The sequence below is a fragment of the Cebus imitator genome, unplaced genomic scaffold, assembly GCF_001604975.1.
Source record: "Cebus imitator isolate Cc_AM_T3 unplaced genomic scaffold, Cebus_imitator-1.0 Scaffold476, whole genome shotgun sequence".
NCBI classification, from domain to species: domain Eukaryota; kingdom Metazoa; phylum Chordata; class Mammalia; order Primates; family Cebidae; genus Cebus; species Cebus imitator.
In genome coordinates this window covers 1,133,217-1,156,280 of record NW_016107791.1, presented here as the reverse complement: position 1 = coordinate 1,156,280, position 23,064 = coordinate 1,133,217, and the positions used below count along the sequence as shown (strand labels likewise).

Here is a 23,064-nt window from a genome sequence, read left to right as displayed (position 1 = left end):
ATTATGCAGGGCCAGGAAAGCCACACTCAAAGGGTCTGGATTTAGATGTGGCCTCAGGAAAGCCTTTCCTTCCATTTGCGGGAGAGACCAGAGGTCACCACAGGTCCCAACTTTCACTGGCTTGAGTTTGCTGCCTCCCTTCTCAAACCACTGCATGAAAGAGGTCAGGGCCCAGCTGCTCCAGTGGCCCAGTCAGTGAGCCCAGGAGGGGCCGGTGCAGCACGGAAGGGCACCTTCTACTGCTCCCGCCAACCCTGCAGGCAGGACTCCAACGCTCTGTTGGATCTGGCTACAGAGGGCATGGGTGATTTGCAGCTGCGGCCAGGGCCCCACCTGCAAGAGGTAACAGGGTTACGGGGTCAGTCGGTGCCCCAGCACATCCTACATGGACTATTTCAGGACTGAGACCACATACCTGCTTGGCTGCCTGCCATCTTGCCAGGATGGGTCTCTGCCCATAGCTGGACTTATGGGAGGATGTGGAAGGTTCAAGGAGCTCTTTCCTGAAGAGACCATTCTCAGCACAACACAACGACCCTAGGATGGGGTCAAAAGTCCCCTGGATGCAAGAGACGCCCGAGGCCCCTCTCCTCACCTCTGATTCCATCTCTTAGCATCTCCACTCATCTACATTCAGCTGGGGAGGTCACTACTCTCAGAGAAAAAGCTCTCTGCCCATATGCCCTGGTCTGCACACCCCTGGTGGGGTCTGGGGAACATTTCCACAAGCATTAAGGAGAAAAAAAGAATTCTGGCAGTTGCCAACATAAACTCTCTTCTTCAAAAGAGGCTGGCCAGTCCTAGTGACTGTAGCAGCCTCTTATGCAGTCCCGTGTGGCCTGCAAGGTGGCCTTCTACTCCCTTACATCATCTCCTTATTCTCTACAAAACACCACGGAGTCTCTGGCCTGGCCCCTGCACCCTGCTGGGCACCTGTGCACCACACCCTGCCTGGATTTGGATGCCCCCACCTGCTGCCTGCCATCTGAGCTGACTGGTCCTGCTCGTTTTGGCCCGTGGCGGGGTCCTGTATTTGTGAATACATAGGAGCTGGGTTCTAGAGTTGGCACTGCTGCTCACTCGCCTTTGTTCCTGTTGCTCTCTGAATTGTTTCCTTATCTGCAAATTAGGCATATGCTTTTCCATGGAAGGGTCCAAAGAGCTAATGTATGTGCAAAAAAAAAAAAAATGCTATCTTCTACCCCTTCCATCCTTTTCAAATGGAAGAGCGAGTGAGCAGCAGAGCAGAGGCTTCCAGATGGGGGTCCTGACTCCAGGCCAAGTGCTCTTGTGTGAGACCTGCAGGCTGCTAAGCCTGTGCTAGGGTGAGTGAGGGGCCTGGCCTCAAAGCTGTCTCAGGTCAAGGCCAGTTCTCCTTGTGCTGTGGATTCAGGGACACAGCAGGACCCAGCTGGCCATCTCCTCCTCAACCCCAATTCCTAGCACCTCTGACCTGGCCTGATTCCCTAGGATGCAGGGTCTCCTCTTCCCCACAAACTGCTGCCTCACTGAGCAGTGCCCTTAGCTTGAGCCTCTGCACCCTGCAGAAAGGCTGCGACCAGGTCTGGAGAGGGAGGTTGGGAGAGAAGCTTGTAGCAGACTGGAGAGTGGAGGGCCGGGAAAGCCTGGCCCTGGAATAGAGAATCTGCCAGCTACATACCCAGCACTGACAAGGCCCTCCCCTCTGAACATGCTCATGTGGTGATGAGGAAAGAACCTGATGTGTGGCTGACAGATAAACACCCACTTCTGCTCAGGGGTTAGGTTGGGATGTGGCTCCTGGCTCTGCCACTTCCTAGCTGGCATCTTAGGGCAAGAGGACTCACCTCTCTGAGCTGCAGTTTTTCTGCTACAAAATGAGGATAATGGTTAAATCTATTTCAATGTCCATGAAGATGAAACATTGTGAAAAATGTCTTGCAAAGTGCTGGTGGAACAAACACTTCTAAAGTGTGAATTTCCCCCTTCAAGCCCCAAAGCCAGAAATCTAAGGAATAGGAAAGACCCTTCCTTCCAGTCTGAAGGCACGTGTTCCTCTCAGGCCTGGGAGCTGCGTTAGCTCCTGTGACTCTGTCCATATGAGGGCTCCATCCCCACAGGAACCTCATGAGTCTCTTTTTTAAAAGTCTTGCTCCTTGCCAAACCTCAGATCTAGGCCTCCACCCTCCTCGTGGGGACTTGGGTCCCCAGTTTGCCTGGCTTCTGTGTTGGTCTCCAGCCTGACCTCTGTGCAGGCTTATGGGCACTAGTGCCAGGCCCAGAGTTCTCCCCTGGGCACCTTACATTATGCATAGGTCAAAGAGCATATGAGGAGGAGGCTAAGCTCAGCGGGGCCACCGGTTCGGCTTGCCGGTGCCCCAAAGGCTGGTCCTGTGCTGGTGACTCCACCAGAGCAGACTCCATTTTCCTGGGTAATGTATCCAAATCCACAGCCATCACTGTACGGCCAGCCAGGCGTGATCTGGGCAGGATGGGCCGGCTAGGGGCCTCAGAGAGCCAGGCAGGCTAGGAATCTAGCTTACAGTCCATTCAGGGAGTTCTCAACTCCCTGAGGCTGCCAAAATGAGGTCTCCGAGGAAACGGCACTAGGCTCACTGGCCTGGCATGCATCTCTCTAGGAGGATGGATGCTATTCATCAGAGAGGGGTGAATAATTGAGTAGGTTAAAAAATGCATCACCAAAGGGTTATCATTTACTTGATTAGCAAAAAAAGCACTGGGTCTTTTACAGAAAACTAAAAATAAAGTGGTGCCAGGTGTCTTTCTGTTGGCATTCCTGGGAGCGGAGATATGCTCCTGGAGGCGCACAGAGGACCTGGGGTCAGCAGTGAGGAGTGGGAACAGGGTGGGGCATAGCCCAGAGGTGGAGGAGGATGTAGGGAGTCACAGGGGGAGGAGGTGGTGCAAGAAGAAGGCAGCAAAGCCACCAATGACAGCAGAAACAATAGCAGGAATGACATCAATGACATTAGGGCCGTTGGGGAGAAAATGGTTGAAACAGAAGGACCTGGAGAGGGAGACGGAATGACTCAGAAACACAGTGACAAGTCAGGTCAGGTCAGGACAGACATAGGCACTGGGACAAGGATCTTGATGTGGGGTGAGAGGGAAGGGGTCCCAGCACTGAGAGTAACTGTGATGAGAGGATGAGCCAGACTGATGCAGGGCAGAGCCTGGCTGTCCCAGAGGCAGGAGAAACACAGCTTGCTGAGCTGACCCTAAGACCAAGACCCAGCTGGTAAGCACGCTCCCAGGGCCCCATCTCCAAAAAGGTCAGGGGAGCAGGGTACTTGGATCCTGTGGGCTATGGATCAGAGGCCTGGGTTCTGTGCTGGCTTGGCCTCAGTCGTGTCCTTGGGTATAAAATGGGGCTGCTGTGGCCTGCCTCCTCAAAAGGTAGGGCTTCCCTAGGCTGGTGTGGGGACATAGCAGCACTGCCAGCAGGCACGGCTGCCCTCCACCCAACAGCAAGTACACAGGCTTCTGTAGGCTTCCCTCCACCAGCCAGGAGCTCAGCCCATTTCCCAGGTGGTGCAGGCGAGGAGAGCCGTACCATGGGAGCCAAAGGCTTGTCTGCAGTCCCTGGGCAGTCAGGTGGGGCGTTGGCAGGCATCAGGGCCAAGCCACCTGAGAGGCCCTGTTTTGGAGGCTAGGTGTGTGCCCAGAGCCCCAGGTTGCAGGCTGAGACGCCACAGGAAAGCAAAGAAGGTTCTGAAGGACCTGAGGTGGGGAATCCTGGACACACCAGCATTCTCCAGCACCCTTGGGAAAAAGGCAGGTCTGCCTGCAGAGTCGTGGTGGGGGTGGTCCCAGTGGGGCTAAGGTAGTTAGCAGACAGGAGGCCCCTATGGGACCCCAGAGGCCAAGACCTGATGGTGGCATCCACACAGTCAAGGAGTAGCTTGGGGGTCACAGGGAAAGCCCAACCTGCAACAGCTCCAAGAGCCCATCTCTCTGTCCCCAAGACCCTTGGGAAAAGGCCAGTGGAAGGCAAGGACACAAACAAATGAGTGACAGGCCACTGAAATGTTCTAGCAGGAGGCAGGGCAAAGAATACTCCCTTCCTGTGTGCCTGCCAGGGCTTTACCCACATTACCTGACCTCAACCTCACTGGGCCCCTCTGAAGAAGGCTCAAAAGGCTCACAAGACAGAAAAGGAAACAGACTCAGGGAGGCAAAGTCATTTGCAGAGGGTCACATAGCTGGTAAGCCAGGTTTCCAGGAGAAGATCAGCAGCCCCTGGGGACCTGGGGGTTAGGAACAGTGACAACCCACCTGTCGGACGAGGGCCAGCTGCAGTGAGACATAGAGGATGACCTGGGGGTCGCCAGGCGCCAGCTGCTGAGCTCTGTATGGGGAGAGGAAGTGACAAATCAGGCACCAGGGGCTGAGTGACCAACGTGTGACTTAGGCCTCCAGCATCCCAGCCTTCGCTGGGTTCTATGAGGCAATATGCTGGGGGATTCTACAAGGCCCTGCCTCGGAGGGGCATCTGGCTGGCAGATGAAGACCAAGGCAGAAGGCCCACAGGCAGCCCAAGGCAGGGGTGGTGGGCCTGAGGGGGCTGGCACTTGCTGAGGTAGGGACCACCTGGGAGGGCACCCCTGGGGTGACAGACCCTGAAGGAGGAGGAAGACTGGATGAATACACATCCCATGGCAGAGAGGGAGTGACAAGTAAGGCACCAGGGTAGAGAAGCTGGCCCTGATGCTCTAAGCATCTGCCAGGAAATGCCTGTAAGGGCTGGGGATGGTGGGAAGGGTAGGTGGGTTTAGTGGGAGGGGTGCCTGGGGAGGAGCTAGAAGGAGGTAAATACCATTTTTGAGCCCCTGTTACATAGATTGTGCAAGGTACTTTTTCTGTTTCATCTCCTGTAATCACTGCAACGGCAATGGGTTACTATTCCCATTTTAGATACCTGAGCCCTGGGAGAGCAGGGACTGGGCCTGGTGGCTGCTGGAGGCCCCCAGAGCTGAGGGCAGGGCTCAACTGCCTGCCCAACCCCAAAGGCCATCCCTGTTTGCTGTGTGCAGTTTCCTCATTCATAAAATGGAGATAGAAACGTTTGTTCTGCCCACATCAGAGGGTCCGATGAGGTAAAGCTTGTGAATGTGCCACCAAAGGCAAGAGGGGCCTCTGCTGCAGGCGGGAGCCTCCTCACCTCTCCAGAGTCTGTAGCGCCTTCCGGTGCAATTCATCTTGCTTGGACTTCAGGGTGGCTGCAGGCGACAGGACAGAGACTGAGCCATCATGGGTCACTGAAGGGTACCAGGCCAGCCCTGCACCAACCTCAGAGCACACAGCTCTGCAGAGAGAGGCCCCCCACCAGGGCCCCATCTGGCAAACCTCAAACTCCAGCAGCCTGGGCCAATGCCCTGGACTCTAGCACATTCCTTGGCATGCCAGTCGCTTCTACTCCCTTGCCTTCTCCACCACCTGAACCACCTTAACGCTTTCAAAGGCCGATGCCTGCAAGCATTCCATGACATGGGCATCCATCCAGAAGGCCCACGCCTTGAGAGAACAGCCACCACCTCTGCCTGGCCCATGCACCTTCCCAGGCTTGCTGACCCACTAGGAAGTTTGAACCCAAACCAGGCACCTTTCTGGTAAACTGCATCCCATTTTAAACGCAGCAGGGCAGGTGTTCTTAGCCTTGGCTGCACACTTAACTACTGCCCAGGAAGCTTTAACATGATTGCATCCAGGCCCCATCCAGACCAGATCAGAATCCCACCGGCAAGGACAAGCCTTGACAGTTGTCAGAGTTCCCCGGATTCAAAAGCTTAGAAAGCAACTGCTACTTGTAGAGCTAAAGGGACAAGGAGGGTGTTTTGCTCAGAGTAGACTTTGATAAAGGGACTGATGACCCCCTCACTTGACTAGCATGTGCAGGGCTCATTTACGCCTGAAGTCACCGTGACGGCCGCTCCCAGTAACTGGCATTTGGGGGAGGTGGGATGGGCTGATTACTATTCCAGCTTTGGTCTGGGTGGCGGCCTGTCACTCCCCATCCCTCAAGCTACAAGGAGATGATTGTAGGTGGCTGTCTGATTGATGGGGGGAGACACATGGCTGAGCTGGCAGGGTTGGCGAGAGAAGGCCAGGTATGGGGCAGGAAGGAACAGAATCCATTAGCTGAGCACAAGCAGTTATTAAGCACCTGCTGTGTACCCAGCCCTATGCCATGTATTGAGGGGGATTTAAAAGGCTCCAGAAGATCACAGCAGTGCTGAGGGTAAACGCAGGCCTATGAGAACCAGAATGAAGACACTGTGGGGTGGAGGGCTGATGGTGCAATACAGACAGAAAGTAGGAGTTCCACTGAGAAGATTAGCATGGGTTTTGCTGGAGTTGGAGCTGGGCCTTGAGGGGAACTGGGTCCACAAAGAGGGGAAAGACAGGCATGTTTGAGGGTGGTGACAGTCTGGGCAAAACAGTGGAAATAGGTCTGAGGGGCATGCACGTGTGTGCACATGTGTATATGTGCGTGTGTGCACGTGCATGTGTGTGTGCACACATGGGGATCTGTCCCAGAGGAGTACATGGTGTCTATGGAGGCAAGGCCTGAGGGGAGAGGTACCGGTAGGACAAGATGCCTTGGAGGCGGTTAGGAAGCCTGAGCCATCCCCAACTAGATGCCTCCTGGGGCCTGGCACTCACCGTCGGTGGCCTGCAGGCTATAGGTGAGACCTAGTGCCAGGTAGCCCTTGGGGAGGAACTCCCCGGCTTCCTCTCCGAGGCTGATCACCATCATGGCAAAGCGCTCTGCTTCTTCCAGCTGCAAAAAGGAGAGACAGAGGTCATGGGGGTGGGGTTGGAGTTTCCTCTACCACTGAGTGACTCCTTGGATCTGTTCCCGAAACAGAAGCCTTGTGCTCAAGGTCACAGGGCCTTACCTCTCACAGGGAGAAGCTTCCCTTGCCCCAGAGATCCCAGTTCCCCAAAGCTTGTTGTGCTGAGAGCATGAACCCAAAACTGGGCCAGTCCATGGCAGCCCCTTTCCTATCACCTCTGTATGGCCCTGTGTCTGTGCCTGTTGTGCTCAGCAGAGAGAGGGGAGGCAGGGCCCGGGCAAGCAGGGGTCTGTGACTGGGCCTCAGAAACATGTGCCTTGCTGGATGTCTCCAGCTCCATGGAGCAGGCAGGCTGCCACTCTGGCTCCATCTGTGAGCTCACTCCCTCTCTGAGACAACCAGCTCAAACTTTCAGGGGAAAAAGGCCTGGGGCTGTTTTTGTCCTAGGAGCAGGAGGGACTGTTCCAGTTGGAAACAGACCAACCAATATGGGCCACATGTGTACACATCATCACATATGACATGGGACAGAAAGGGGCACACATAAGGCGGGCCTGGGGACATTCTGGGTCCCCACAGGAGTCAGGCCAGTTTAGGGGGCAGGGGACAGCAAGGGGCCTTGGTCATGCCCACTCATGGCACACATGCCCCAAGAAAGGCCCCCTCCCTCCCATCCAACCCAGGAAATGTTATCTGTCCATATGCCTGGTGTGGTAGTGTGCCCAAGTTCATGTCACTGAAAATGTCAGTTTCCAGAGAGGGTGGGGATGCTTCCTCTGTCAGCAAGACTGACTGGCTCTGACACACAGCAAGAGACTGAATGCCACATGCAAACCCTTCAGTGCCACCTAGACATCAAAGCCCCCAGCCACGGGCGTGTCCCCCAGTCAGAGGCTCTCAGAGTCAGGCAACCAGGGAATGAGATTCAAACCCAAGTTGGCTTCTGGCCCCAAAGCCAGAGCTGCCCCTGCCTGGCCCTCATCCCTGCTCAGGCCCATCCCCCTTGCAGGAGATGGGCAACTCTGGGCATCTTAGGGCGTGACCACTGGCCATAGCTAGGAAGAGGATCTGTGGATTCTCTCTCCCTGGAGTTCAGAAGTGAGATCATGAGACAGAGGCTATTAGCCAGGGTGAGCTATGTGCAAACTGAAAGAGGAGAGAGGGGAAAACAACATGGAAGCACAGAGAAGCCAAGGAAGCTGCATGATGGCCTGGAGGGATACAGCGGGAGAGGCTGTCTGCCCACCATGCCCGACTCAGTTGACCACAGCAGCCCTCCAGCCACCTTGTGGGTGAGCTCCAGCTGCCAACTTGGGCACTGGTCTGCTTCCTGATTGTTGGGCTGGTCAACGGAAGGATGAGGGTACCTGGGGAACTGGGTTTCTGTCTTTGGCACCAATAGGCCCGAGAACCCAGGGTTCAGGGGAGGCCATAGTTGGGGAAACCCCACAGCTATATACAGCTCAGCTTCAGCTGGTCAGGTGCAACCAGGGCTGTAGATGCTCTCTCCTGGGCCATGAGGCAGCAGGACTCAGGAGGGCTCCCGGGGTCTGAAGCCAGAGCCCCATGGTGAGAAGAGCACTGGAAGACAAGCCCCAGTCCCGGCTCAGCACCCAACAGCTATGGGGCTTGAAGAACACACTTAGTTTCTGTGTCCCAAAAGTCCTCATCTGTAAAATGGCAGGTTGGACCCACGCTCTTCCCTCCTCCCCACAGCCTTCTACTAAGGCTTTTGCAGCACCAGGCTCTGTGCTAGGCCTGGCTGAGGAGTCGACACGGGAGGCACAGACCCGGCAGGACCGGGTGGCCCCTAGTTAAGGCCCCACTGTGTGGTGCTGTCGTGGGGCTACTGGAACTCCAAGAGCTTATCATGTGGCTGTAGTTAACCCAGGAGGTGCCAGAGGTGGGACAGGAGGCAATAAGGGAAGGGAAAGTAAGCAACAGCACCCTCTTTCCTTCCTAATATGCCCCTGGCTGATGAGGCTCACCTCACACACTATCTCAGGTAGTATGATGGTCCATAACAAGCTTTCTTATAAACACTAAGCACAAGTTAAAAAACGCATCCAGACACCATCTGCATTCCATGAATATATACTCTTCCCATGGTCATGTCAGTCTACTCAGCAAATGCCAGCTTCAGCTCCTACAACCCATGCAGAGAGGGTGTCAGGAACACGGCTCAGCAAAGACTGGCAAAGTATCCGTTCTGGATTAAAAGAGCTCATCATCCTTTAGCTTTAAAAAGTGAAGACATACACCCTTCACTTGTCCAGCTTGTGATCTACTCTGACCCTGAGATCAGCAGCATTCCTTGTCTAGTGCTTGCTAGCATTGTCCATGTAGTTTAAAACAGTCTCTAAGCATAGTGTCAGCATTTGCTTCAAATCAAAATCCCAAGGCTTAATGCACCATCTCCCTATACGGCCAACATCATTGAATTTCTTTTTCTTTTTTAAAAAAATAGAAATGGGGTCTCACTATGTTGTCCACGCTGGTCTTGAACTCCTGGGCTCAAGCAATCTTCCTGCCTTGGCCTCCCAAAGTGCTGGGATTGCAGGAGTTAGGCACTGCACCTGGCCAGTCTCATATACATACATATGTACAGGTATATCAATGACAACTACTTATACATATAATATATATGTGTATGTATATATAGATATATACATATTTTATATATGTATTATGCAATTAATCTTCCAGGGTTTAAAAAAAATCTCAGCCTGTCTCAGATGGCAAGTGCCATCTAAGTCCCGGCTCCTCATAGCTACATGATCTGACAAATTGGAAAGTGGCATCAAAGACCCTCTGGAATCTAGAGAGAAGACATTACTGCCTGCCTTTTGTCTCTCAGCCAGATCCCTCACCACAGAAAAGGAGCGACTCTACACAGGGATAAGCTGGTACCTCCGCAGCCCCACACAGTCCACCATGCTGAGCTGGTTGAGCGTTCCACTCCCCACCCAGGGTCCACTCACCCCCACCGTGGGTAACACACCGGAGCATTTCCTATCTTATTTTCTGATAATCTATAGTCTATTTCAAGGTTGGTTTGTTTCTTTTTTTTTTTTTTTTTGATGGGGTCTTGCGCTGTAGTCCAGGCTGGAGTGCAGTGGCATGACCGTGGCTCACTGCAGCTTTGACCTCCTGAGCTCAAGCGATCCTCCCACCTCAGCCTCCCAAGTAGCTGGAACCACAGTCACACACCATCATGCCAGGCTGATTTTTACTTTTTTATTTTTTGTAGAGACGAGGTGCGGTGGGTCTCACTATGTGGTCCAGGCTGGTCTTGAACTCCTGGGCTCAAGCAATCCTCTCCACTTAGCCTCTCAAAATGTTGAGATTATAGGCATGAGCTACCGTCCCAGCCTCAAATTTTGTTTTTAAGTGTTTTATTTCACAGTCCACTAATGGACTGCACTTGCGTATGATCCAGAAACATTGCTCTTGTCAGATGGCTGTGGAGCGGCCCAGTGCCTGCCCTTCTGCTCTACTCTAGATGCCTTCCTCCATGCCTAGTACCTCGTGTGCCCTTTCCAGTCTCCAGACACTTCCTCCTTGTGGCCTCCAAGTCAACTGCTGGTGGCTCTGTAATCCAGGCTGCTGCTTCTGCAGCAAGCTCAGGTTACAGCACTGGGCCCTCCTTGCTCATCAAAATATTTCTAGGGTGAGGAGTTTCCAGAGTTCTCTTCAACCTTCCTTTTCCCAATGATATACCACTCTTGAATGCCTTCTTCACATAGGGCAGCCATGGAACCTCGCCACTAAAGCTCAGGTGAAGATCCTTCCTGCCTCCTCCTCTGCAATTCTAGAGTGATTAAGGGCTCCCCTGGCATTTTCACAGCACCACAGCTACCTGATGGCATTAGGGTTTCACAGCAGAAGGTGCCGAGGCATGGGGAGCTGGGCTGAAGCAACCTAGCCAACGACACCCATCTAGAAAGTAGCAGAACTGTGTTTCCAACCCATCTCCTGACGCTAATTCACCCTCCGTAGGTTTTCATTTTCCTCCTCTCTGACCCTTGGGAAAAGGGATGCACTGAAGGACATAATGTTTTGATCCTTTGTTTCGTGTTATATAAGTAAGGAAACACTTCCTGTGACTTTACAAGTTCCTCTGTCTCTCCAGGGTCTCAAATTTGGTCCCTACGCAGACTGGCTTCTTGCTCACACACTCTGAATGCCCAGGACTGCCTTCCATTTCAAGGGTTACTTCACCTTGCAGTGACCCAAAGAGGTTTACCCTCGGAATCTTCACCCTCGTCCTCTCTTTCTGGGGACTAGAGAAAGTTCATTTCTGAGCCTGCAGAATTTTGTTTAAAGAGCACCTCCAGTTTCTCCTTAGTTCCATCCCACAGAGCCCGGAACCTGCTGTTAGCTGCTCTACTGAAAAATCCCCTTTTTTTTCTCCCTGGGAGGAGTAGGCACTCTTTCTAATTTCTACAAGCTGGTGGCAGGAGGGCTGGCATTCTTTCTTCCCTGCCTCATCAACACTTAATCCATCTTCCTGGCTCTGCCCACCCCTGAATTTGAAAAATGAAGTCAAAAACATAAAGGCACATCCTTTCTGTGTGCCTGCTATTTTCAAGGGTCTATCATAGTGATAGCTACCACTCAGGTACCCGCAGTGTTTTAAGCGTGGGCACTTTTTTTTTTTTTTTTGAGACAGAGTGTTGCTCTGTTGCCAGGCTGGAGTGCAGTGGTGAAATCTTGGCTCACTGTAACCTCCACCTCCCAGGTTCAAGTGATTACCCTGCCTCAGCCTCCCAAGTGGCTGGGACTACAGGTGCACGCCACCACACCCAGCTAATTTTCGTATTTTAGTAGAGACGTGGTTTCACCATGTTGGTCAGGATGGTCTCGATCTCCTGACCTCGTCATCCTCCCACTTTGGCCTCCCAAAGTGCTGGGATTACAGGTGTGAGCCACCACACTTGGCCTAAGTGGGGGCACTCTTCATGTCATCGCTGATATTCACAGCTACCCTATAATGGTGGACATGATTGTTTCCAGGCTACAGATGAGGAAACTGAGGCATAGACAGGGTAAATTACTCCCTCAAAGTCACACAGCTGGTAAGTGGGTGTATACGGGTAGGCAGAGATTTGAACTCTAGCCTCTCTGCCTCCAAAGCCTATTCGGTTTTCCACTACCCTCTTCCTGCTCTCCTCAGGAAGGAGATAAGAGATAGCATCAGAGACCTTTCCAAAGACAAGCATGCCCCATTTCCATTTTGCAAACTCCTCTCCTATCTGTGTGACACCACATATGCATAGCCTATCCTCTTTGCCTCCTCTAAAGGTTTAAACTTTTTAAGTTAAATGGATTTTAAATAATTGTTTGGAGGGATACGAAAAAATATTTACATCTCTCTTTCCTTCTGCTGCAAAAATAGGGACCCTGGCAGGAGGCTGGCCGTGCCAAGGCAAGAGGCGGCCACGCAGGCCTCTCCGATTTCAGCGTTGGCGCCACTGAGTCAGAGCCCGGGAAGCCCTCCCTCACCCAGGGGAGCCTCAGGCTAAGCCCCAGGGTCAGTGTTCTCCCATTCCAAACCCAACCCTGCTCAGCTACTCCCACCCTGGTGCAAACCCCCAATCAGCCGGCCAGCATGTGACCATGCAAGTCCCTCTGCCTGCCACAGTCCCCAAGGGACAACCTTGCTTTCAGACCCAGACCCGGTCTGGGGTGTCCAACAGTGGCTCAGGGCATGAGGACAGGACGTGGGGACAGCAGGTGCTCCGCCTCTGGGCACGTGGCTACCCAGTCCAGCTTCACCCAGCACAACTCGTTTTTCAAATGTCCTAGTTTCAGCCTCCCTTCCTGCAACCCAGGCCAAATTGTCCACCCCCAGATTTCTGTCCCCTACTCATGGGGCTTGGCTGGGCCTGCTGGGGGCTGACGTGAGCCAGAATAACTGTGAAGGCAGGAGACGAAGGGGGTGTGATACGCCTTTTGGGATCCGTGCCCTGTCTCATGCACGAACATCCCCTGCCTGCCAGGCAGACCCATTCTTTTCACTGTGGGCCTTGGGAACAGGGCTGCCCTGGACTCTCATAGCTGGGCCCCCCTATAGAACTTGGGATGGTGAGCAGGGACCCAGCAGAAGGATGGGGCCAGTTTCCAGTCCTTGAGAAGAAGGGGCTCAAACATGAAATTTGTGGGAAGCCTGTTGCCTCCCTTCTCAGAACCCTTGGATACCGTACAGCCTGTTCTCTTTACCCAGGGAGCAAGAATTAGCTGCAGAGTGCAGGGAGAACCCCTGAACCAAATACAGATCCCGCATCCCGTCCCTTCCTGGCCAGCTGGGGTGTGTGTTGCTTGGTCAGTTACTAGTATAGCACCTACTATATGCAGGCTTCCTGTCGGGGAGACGGGGTCAGAATGCAAGACATGGCAAGTGAGCAAGTTCTCCACCTAGTTGGGAAGTCATGCACCACATAACACAAAATTCATTGCCAAGTGAATGTGCCCATTGGCAAGAAGGATCCATCCAGCGAGCACTAGGCGCTGAGCTCCGGGCTGGGGTTTCAAAGAAGAGACAGACAATTCCTGCACTCAAGAAACACAGATGATCACAATGTGACATGATCTGTATCCCAGACAGGTAGGAGGTACAGGGGGTGAAGCTTCCAGATCAAGGAAGGTTGCCAAGAGCCCACCCCCGGGCCGTCACTCTAGCCTGTGCCTGATTTAAACCCTGGCTCAAACTAGCCCCTAAACCCAAATATGCTGCTCAGCTGAAGTTAAACAGCTCACCCTTCTCCCTGATTCTGATGACAAGTCTGCATGTTTAAGTTTCCTTTTGGGCTTTTCTATTTATGTTGTCATTGATTACTTTGCTCCTAACTCATCTGATTTCAATTTGGACTGATTTGATCCTAATTTTATTACCATGTAATCTGAATGCACATAATTACTGTAATTATGCTGCTGAGGGAAACAGCTCCTGCATGGTGGGAAGACCTAAATTTAGGGCTTCCTGGCAAGGGCGGCCGTTGGCTGGGTGGACCCACAGCTACCTCAGAGCTGGCAGCCTTGAGGGGCACAGATGCCCTCCCCCGCTACACCCCCTCAGAGATGGGTATTTTGGGCTTCATCTCAGAGATGAGTTTGAGGCCCCTCTCAGAAGCCCTGGGAGCAAGGAGGGGCCTGAGCTGGGGTCGGGGAGCCCACCTGCTCTGCACACTCCAGCTCATACCACCACCCTCTGCTGCACGTGCTCAGCACCCATGTGCCAGCCGCATCTAAAGTGCTTGCTCACAAGGCTGCCCTACCTCTGGTAGCAAAATGCCAACTGTCTTCCCCAAAAGACCCGGAAATCAAGGGTTCCCTGATACTCATGAGGCAGGGGAAAGCAAGCTGTGATGGAAGGGCCTGGCTCTGGCTCTCCTATATCCTCCCTTGCCCTCCGAGTCCAGTCCAAGGCTACCTCCTCCATGAAGCCTCCCTGGCCTGTCCAGCCCTCTCCTTACTTGGTCATTTATGTCTTACCTGAGAGGAAAGGCTGTTTCCATTTTGCAGATGAGGAAACTAAGGCACAGTGAGGTTAGGTGCCTTACTCTAGGGTACCCAGTGGGTGGGCAGTGAAACTCTTAACCACCTAATTACACTGCTCCTTCCAAAAGCCTAGAGCTCATTACAGGACTGATCTCATGTCATTCTCCCCAACCTAAGTGATGGAATAAAGAACACAAGCCAGAAGCCACACATTCCCTTCCTCCTGATCAGCAACAGAGGGCATGGGGCACTTCAGACACAGGGATCGGAACCTGTGTGGAAAAAGGGAAAGGTGCTCTTTTCACCCAGCCTCCTTGGGCTGGGGAGGACTGATTCCCTGGAGCAGAGAAAAGGCAAGACCTGCTGGGATGACGAGGCAGGGACCCAGCAGAGGGATGGGGCCAGTTTCCAGTCCTCAGGCAGGAAGGTTAGAACATGGAATTTGTGAAAAGCTCATTGCCTCCCTCTCCAAAATCCATGATTTGTTTGTGTATAGGAGGGAAAGTGGCAAGAAGAGTTGTAAAGGCTGCTAATTACGAAACACCTGTTGTATGCACCCAGAGCTTGGCCCTTGCTGCCTTAAAACAAGCTGGGCACACACACAATGGCGAGGGGGTAGCTGAAGGTGTCAGGCCAATAGGAAGACAGGAAGGTCATCTCCAGGGGAAGTGCCCACTTTAGGAGACCCTGGGCCCAGAGAGCAGATGAAAAAACTGGGGAGATGTGGGTGGGGGAAGGCCTGATATGCATCATCTGGGAGGGAGGATGCACTTGTTCTGTGTTGCTTGAGAGGGTAGAAATAGGAGGCTGATGTCAGAAAGGTGATTGGGACTCAAGAAAGCAAAGACTGTCCAGAAGTGAGCCCCCAGTTAGAAGAGATATCTGTGCAGAGACCCCACTGCTGGGGCCCAGTGCCAGAAGCCACAAAGGCCTGGAGCGGGATCCAAGCAGACCTGGGGCAGGAGGACCACAGCAAGGCAGGGGACCTGGGCTCCTGGCCCTGTTCTCCTTCACTACTCTGAGCTGCTGATCTCTTAGGGGTCTTCAGGAGCCTGCAGTAAAGGCCACCAACTGGGGAGAGGGCACACCTGGAGCTATAGCCTCCTAATGGTTCAGCTGCCTCTGCAGAGAGCAGTATGCAGGCAGCGAAGCACAGGGCAGGGTTCTGGGGGGCTGGAGCCAAGAGGAAGGAGAGGGGTTGACAGAAGAGACCACCTTCCCATTCCGCCAAGAGCAGCTCTGCCCCCAGCATCACGCCTTGCAGGCTCTTGCAGATTGGATGCTAAGATCATCTGAAGCCTCAGAAATGATGGGGCTGGTCCAGGTAACTCAAGGCCTTACTCTACTACCCTGCTGCTGGGCAGGTAGGGGGCATGTCTACTTCCCTATGTTCCATTCTCTGCAGGCCACAGTTCAAGGCTGAACTGCAAACCAGACACCATCCTGAGTCAGAGGACCCTGAAGGTGGAGATGGAGGCTAGCAGCTTCTCAGAGCCTTTCTCCCTGCCCAGGCCCATCTGCCTGGCAGCTTCCATCCTCTCCACCTTCCGCACGAACCCTCACATACTCACCAAGAAGTGCACACCCACTCACAGCCAGCTGCTGCCACCCTTCCCACAGGAGGCCTCTAGGCCCCGCCCTCACAGCTCACTCACCCAGTGAAGGGACCCAATGCAGACCTTGGCAGCCATCAGGGGCACGGTGGGGTCTGAGGGCCGCAACTTCACACACTCCCGCAGCAGTGACACGGCGTAGGCTGACTGCAGAAAAAAAGAGCAGAAAACACTGTCATTCACAGCCCTGGATCTCGAGTGCCCACATTGGGGTGAGCTCCCCAAACAACCAAGCCTTGCTCTGTATCCCTTTCCTCTGAGGAGCCAGGAAGAGGGCCAAGGCAGAGAAGTTCAGGCAGTGTCAGCAGGCAATACCTCCCTAGGCCTCAGTTTCCTCATCTGAAGAATGGAGGCCGTGACCCTTGCTCTTTAGGTAACATGATAACAGCTAACATGACAACAAATGGAAGCTCTCCAAAAGGAATTCAAATGTGAAACACAGAAATTTTCGAGGTAGAAAGGGGCTCTCTAAATGAGGGCTGGGCACAGTGGCTCATGGCTGCCGTCCCAGCACTTTGGGAGACAGAGGCGGGCGGATCACTTGAGCTCAGGAGTTTGAGACCAGCCTGGTCAACATGGTGAAACCCCATCTCTACTAAAAATACAAAAAATAGCCGGGTGTGGGGGTGCATGTCTGTAGTCCCAACTACTCAGGAGGCTGAGACATGAGAATTGCTTGAACCCAAGAGGTGGAAGTTGTAGTAAGCCGAGATTGTGCCACTGCACTCCAGCCTGGGTGACACAGTGAGACTCTGTCTCAAAATAATAATAATAATAATAATAATAATAATAATAAATGACTCTGAGGCAGGGCCAATAGCGGGGGTTGGGGGTCGTTTAAAGGCTGGCAGAGAGGAAGGAGAGATGTTCTAAACTGGCAGAGTTGGAGAGAACCTCCAAATAGGAATCTGAGGATCCCCCACGGCTTCAGGGACTCAGACTGGACCTGCAGAGGACAGCCAAGTATGAAGGAGGGCCAGGGTGGGGTGCAGCCACAGCCAGACAAGGATGTTACCAAGAACAGTAATAAGAACAGCAGCAGCAAACACTTATCCAGATCTTGGGATGTGCAGGCATTGTCTTAAGTCTGGGGATGGCAAAACACAGTTCACAGGCCAAATCTGGCCCTCTGCCTATTTTTGTAACTAAAGTTTTATTGGAACACATAAATGGACTGCGTACATTCATATACTGTCTCTGGCTGTTTTCCTGATATGGTAGCAGAGTAGAATAGCTGCAAAAGACTGGTGGGACTGCAGAGTCAAAAATGTCTGCTATCTGACCCTTTACAGAAAAAGTTTGGAGACCCCTGTTGTAAGTGCATTCTAAACATCAAGTGATTTAATTTTTACAGCAATCCTATGATGTAGATGCCCTGACTCTAATTTACAGATGGGAAAACCGAATGCGGAGAAGGTTAGGTAGCTTGTTCAAAGCCACAGAGCCTATGAACGGCTGAGCTGAGGTTTGAATGTAGCCTGGCTCTAACCACTACCCTACACTGCCTCTATGATGACCACCTTGGCCAAAAAGGAGGCCTGTTTCCCTGCCCACCCCTAACTCATTCTCTCTCTCTCTCTCTCTACCAGAACCTTTTCCAGGAAACTCTGCACCAGTCCTCCCAGTGTGTACACCCCTGCACCTGTGTGACCTCCATGTCTGCACTTACCTGTGTGGAACTATGACAATCGCATGTATACTGGGCTCTACTGTGGGCCAAGCTTCCCACTGTTAACTAGTTCTCATCTCCCCCCAGCAACTCTGGAGGTACGGAAGGAAACAGAGGCTCTGGAAGGCTCATCTGTCTACAGCAGAGTATGAGCAACTGGCGGGTGCACAGCTAGGACCTAAATGGTCTGTGTCCACTCTGGACACCCGCCTCCCTCCAGCTGGACTCCCCTGTTCCCTGCCATCTAAGGAAGAGCTTTTCTCAACCCAGACGTGATAGATTTCCCTGGGCTTTGGCTCAGACTTAACAGGTCAATGACGATTGTCTTAGCCAAGGGTGTGCTCTGGACCCAGTACTGGGCTAGGGGTTGTGGGGTCACTCAGGAAGGGAGACGAGGCAATGGCTCTTTCCTCAAAGGACCCTACAGAAAGGGTGGGATAGGCAACTAAGGCCACCACCCCCATGGCTCTCGCCAGAAACAAAAGGGTAGGAGGCCAAGCACGAGAGCATGTTAGCAGGCAACCAGCTCCTGCAGGCTGGGAGCCTACATGGGGTACGGGGCGGGTGCCAGGGTGCATGAGGGGCTTGAAAGCACTGTCAGGCTATCTACCTCCTCCTGAGACCCTGCCCTGGGAACACCACTCCAAGTCCCTTCCCAAGGCCCCTCCATCCACACCCCAGCAAGCCTCAGGCTTCTCCTCGGCCTCCTTCTCACAGCTACTGACTGGATCCTTGCCATACAGGGTTCTCTAACCCTGACCCTCCACATTCCACCCTACCCGCATGCACACTAAAAAACACTGCTATTTAAGGAGCCATCTGAGAACTCAGCAGCCGGAGCAGCAGCTTTTTTTTTTTTCCTGTCATGATGGTTACCTAGCAACACAGCCAATGCAATTGCAGCACAGAGACCAAGAGAAGGAACGACCTAAATCATGCCACAGAACTCATCCATTATTCCTGCAGGTTGAAGTGTTAGATATATTTATATTGCCCAGATTCACCTTCTGGAAGGCCTTTCAGGCACAATCACAGATACACACCCTTGATTCCACCTTAGGCTTTCAGCAAAGGCAAGGTCTGGCCACTCCTGAGGGATGCCTGGGACAATCAGACAGACTGATTTGGTGGGCACGGTTCCCAAGGAGGGTAGAGAGTGCTTTCCAGAACAATCTCCGGTTGCACCGAACGCACAGCATCTCCAGCCTGTGGAGCCTCATGTATGAGGGACTGGCCAATCTCAAGTCCCTGATGCAAGCCCATTCCCAGGGCAACCCTGCTGGTCTGTGAAGGAGCAAAGACCAGAAACCAGTTCCCTGGATGCTGGGATGGTGGCAGGCTGGTCTGGACCTCTCTGAGTCCAGCTAGTCAGGGGCAGAAGACTCCTTACCTCCCAGGCTACCATAACACCTTTGACTGAGCCTGGAGAGCTTCTAAGAGCCCCTCTAGGATTTAAAGCTAACTTGCATGTGCACTGAATTTTTCTGAGCAGTGGCCTCAGCTTTCCTTAGCTCCTGAAAGGGGTCCATGACCCACAGAAGGGTATGAACCACTGTCCTGGTCCTAGGCCTCTCCTGCCCATACTCACTGTCCCAAGATTAGATGGGCTTTCTGTTTCCCAGAGGTAGGAAGAAACTGCCTATGCCACTGTGAGCTGTCTGCCCAGGCTCCATGGAAGCTTCAGCCCCACCTCCTCCCCACCCTGTCCTACTAGCCCAGGCAGACCGGTGCCTTCAACACCCTCCTGTCCCCATCCCCACTGCTGGCTCATCTTTCCAGCCCCTCCACCATTGTCCACATTGTCTCCTCTGCCTGCAGTTCTGTAGAAGGGTTTCTCTCACTCCCTAACACTTGGAGGGCCAGGGCCTCGCCTGTGTTCTGAATCCCCGTGAGTCTTGACAAGACCCTGCTGAGCACAGAGCCAAGGAGATCATGCTGTGACTTCAAGATGCTCTGTGGGGTGTCTGATGCGATGGGGAAGAGGGGGGAGGTTTGGGAAGACATGCCCCCAGCAGATTGGGGGCGGGGAAGGCTCCCCGGCAAGCCTCTTCCCGAGGCCAGGGTGTAGCACCTGTTCCTCTTCCCCCTCCCTGCCAAGACCTGGCCTGCCTCGGCTGCTGAGGCCCCGAGCTAGCTGGCATACCCTCCATGCGTGGAGGAGGCACTGGCAAGCTGGAAGGGCCCTCCTCAGAGACAGCAGCGGGGCCAGAAATGGAATGTGGCACAGATGGGCCATGGGGGCGAGGAATTCCCTCAGCCCCATGAAAGGGCTCTGGGTATTTACAGCTCCTGGAACAATCTGCAAGCTCATGCCACCTTATTTCCTGCATTCGTAGCATCCTCAGCCCCAACATCCTCAGTACCCAGCTCCAGAAAGGTTTTCCTTTCATGTCACTGCTTAAAATAGAGGCTTATGTAAGTGTAATTCTGATCGGAGGAAAAAGCAGGGGTGACGGTACTAGAGCTGCGTGGATAGAGAGTGAACTCAGGCCCACTCCTTGCTCTGGCCAGTGTCCCGCCAGGCACTGTCTCTACCCAGGTGCCCCCGGCCACATGTGTCATGCAGTACCCCCTCAAACTCCCTCGTGGGTGCTGCTGCTCTGCTCCACCTTTTAACCTTCCCCTCCAAGGCAAGTCTCCAGTCCACGAGCAAGTCCTTTCCTGATACCATGCTCGATGGACAGGATGAGAGCTACAGTCCAAGAGGGACAATGTTCCCTCACCTGGATCCACCCTGTGTCCGCCACATGCAGTCACATCATCAGCTCTCCAGCAAAAAGGCTACAGTGTTCCTGTGCATGTATATATGCTCAGAGAAAAGCATCTACAGACTCTGCACACCGGCACACTCATGGCTTGCACGTGGACAGGAATTCACACAAGGTGTCTTTGTGGCCCACCCCACGCCCCTCACTCTCCCAGAGGTTCAAATCAGCTGCAGAATAATGCCTACCCTCTCCCCTGGCCAGAAAATCCCCTCCATCCACCTCAGCAGAGCCCCCTGAGGGTGAGTGTGCAGCCCCTAGCACCCCCTGGACCTTACCTTCCCACAAGCCACCATGGAAAGGGCCACTTGGTACCAAAGGTGAAATTCTCCAAACGCAAACTTCATGGCTCGCTCCAGGCACTGGGGAGGGGAGACAGTCAGCACTTGCCCACCAGGGGTCCTCCCACCCCAGCCATCTGTACCCTTCCAGGGTAGTCACTGCCCAAGTCAGCGCCCTTGGGAGGCTGCAGGAGGCCTGCAGGTGGCTCCCGTGAGACACCCTGCAGAAACCCAGTTCCTGCCCCTGGCATGCTGTGTGACCCTGCTCAAGTCTCTCACCCTCTCAGGACCTCAGTTCCCCTCCTTAACATGTGAATGATCTCACAGGGTGATGGCAAAGAGCAAATTGAAGATTTGTGAAAGGGCTTTCAAAATGTAGACAGGCAATAAAAATAGCAGTGAACGTTTATTATTACTGCGCACGGCACTGTTCTCAGCTTTTCACACGCACTCTTCCCAGCAACCTTGTGAGGTGGGTTCTCTACCCATATTTCACAGATGAGGAATTCAGACTTGACAGCTTGCCAAGGTCAAAGCAGCAGAGCAGCCTGGCAGGGGAGTGACAGGTGGAGAAGGGACCAATGGCTCCGTCTGAGTGCCTTTACAGACTGCCTGACTCCAGGGAGTGGGGTGGGCTGCATGGCTGGCCCTACCTCCGAGAGCATGATGTACTGTCCCCTTCTGCCCAGGGTGATGCTCAGGAGGTCATAGATGGCTGCAGCATTCTTCAGGCTCACTGTCCGCTCCTCCTCCTGCTCTAGCACCCGGCTCAGCACCACATCTCGAGTTGCCTGTGGGTGGGACATTGTTTGAGAAAGAGGAGGACAGAAGACAAGCAGGTGTCTGAATTTACGGGGCCTCGCCTTGCTGGCCCAGCCACTATCACCTTTTGCCACTGCCCCAGGCCAGAAACGGCCTTTTCCCATCTCCACAAAGGCCCTCTCCAAGGGAGAAACTCCTCCACCCTTAGACCAGGTTGGGTGAAGGAGCAGTTCTGAGGGGTCAAGCTTCTGATATTCAATTTGTTGTTCTGCAAAATTTCACGCCAACAGAAAAGTTGCAAGAATAGTATCATAACCGAAAACTCTTCCTCAATGGACCTCTCTCTATAATTATTATTGTCCTTTACAGTTGGTTACTTTTTCTCATTCCAGGATCCAGTCCAGGATCATACCCTGTATTCAGGTGCCATGTCTCTTTAATCCCCTTCATCTGGAGGAGGCCCTCCACCTTTCCCTCTCATGACACCGGCATTTTTGAGCACAAGCCAGTCATTTTATGGAACAGTCCCTGGTGAGTTTGCAATTCTCAGAATTACAGCAAGAGTTTCGGCTAAGATGTGAAAGTGCCTGGACTGGGCAGGTGGCTCTGCGGGGAGCTTGGGCTGTGGCCCCCAGTGCCCTCTTCTCTTCTGCTTCAGCCTCTTAAGTCCCTTTGACAAGGACATTACCAGAGTCCCTTTTCCCTTCACCTGTGTCCAGTCCAGACCCTCTCCTGGCTCCTTCCAACCACAGAAACTCTCCTCCATCCCTCCCCAGAAAGAGCTTCTCCACATTCAAGAACTCTGCTCTTGGCATCCAGCACCAGGGATGTCAGTAGCTCAGAGATGCCAGATGGCTGCTAGGGGTGAGGGGAGGAGAGGGAAATGTGCTATATGAGTGGGTAATTCTGTCTAATTCCAAGAGGGGAGCTCCTCATCACCAAGCCAGAAGCCCTCCATCAAGTATGTAGGATCCTTTTGTTCTTCAGTCTGTGCAGCTGGTCCTACCCCCCTGCCCACCTCTATACCCTGGGGGCAAAAGAGACAGGGTGGAAAGGGAGAGACAGCTGCAGGGGTCTCTGAGTAGCCACGGGGCAGGGACTAGGCAGAGGATGCTCTGGGGCCAGAAACAGTCACATCCCCTCCCCCACTCCAAAGGCTGTGCCGGAGCTGGGCAGAGCTGGGCTCTGGGCAAATGCTGCTGCTGGCTGCCCCCAGCATCCTTCCTTCTCCTGCCCCCTCCCCTCTGCCAAATGGGGCTCTCTCCTGCATCTCCCTCCCTCTGTCTAAGCCTCCTTCTGTGCAATGGGACTTGGCCTCCTCTGCTTCCCCACACAGGACCTCAAGACCGAGAATTCAGCCTTCCTGACAGAATAAAAAGGAGCTGCCAGCCCTAAAAATCCAGGTCTCCCTCATCAGAATCACCCCACCCCTCCAGTACACCAAGTGGGCCTCACAGCCTTGGGCAGGACTGCTCTCCCCTCCTCCCAGTAAGGGGCTGGTGGCAGAAGCCCAAGCCCCTGAGGCCTCCAGACCACAGGCTCTGGGTGTGTCCTGCAGTGCAAGGCTGGAGTGTGTCCTCCCAGAGGCCTCTGGAAGCCAAAACACCTCCAAGACCCAAGGAGGTGACTCACCCTGGGGGGACAGCTCAGTCACTGAGAGACTGGTGGCCAGGGGTT

General features: G+C 53.6%; 1 protein-coding gene across 8 annotated transcripts in view; it reads right to left on the bottom strand.

Annotated features, from left to right (window-relative positions):
- The window catches only part of TTC7A (tetratricopeptide repeat domain 7A), a 154,838-nt gene that overhangs the window by 46,614 nt on the left and 85,160 nt on the right, over positions 1-23,064 (bottom strand). For 6 of the 8 annotated variants that reach the window (XM_017512742.2, XM_017512739.2, XM_037732870.1 and 3 more), the window contains 6 exons: positions 21,279-21,416; positions 20,623-20,706; positions 15,953-16,057; positions 6,664-6,781; positions 5,162-5,219; positions 4,276-4,348 (listed from right to left, as the gene is read on the bottom strand). In XM_017512742.2, the coding sequence (XP_017368231.1) occupies positions 4,276-4,348; positions 5,162-5,219; positions 6,664-6,781; positions 15,953-16,057; positions 20,623-20,706; positions 21,279-21,416 (576 nt within the window). Of the gene's footprint in view, positions 1-4,275; positions 4,349-5,161; positions 5,220-6,663; positions 6,782-15,952; positions 16,058-20,622; positions 20,707-21,278; positions 21,417-21,799; positions 22,949-23,064 lie in introns of those variants that run through there. The other 2 variants (XM_037732873.1, XM_037732869.1) reach the window with 2 other exon arrangements.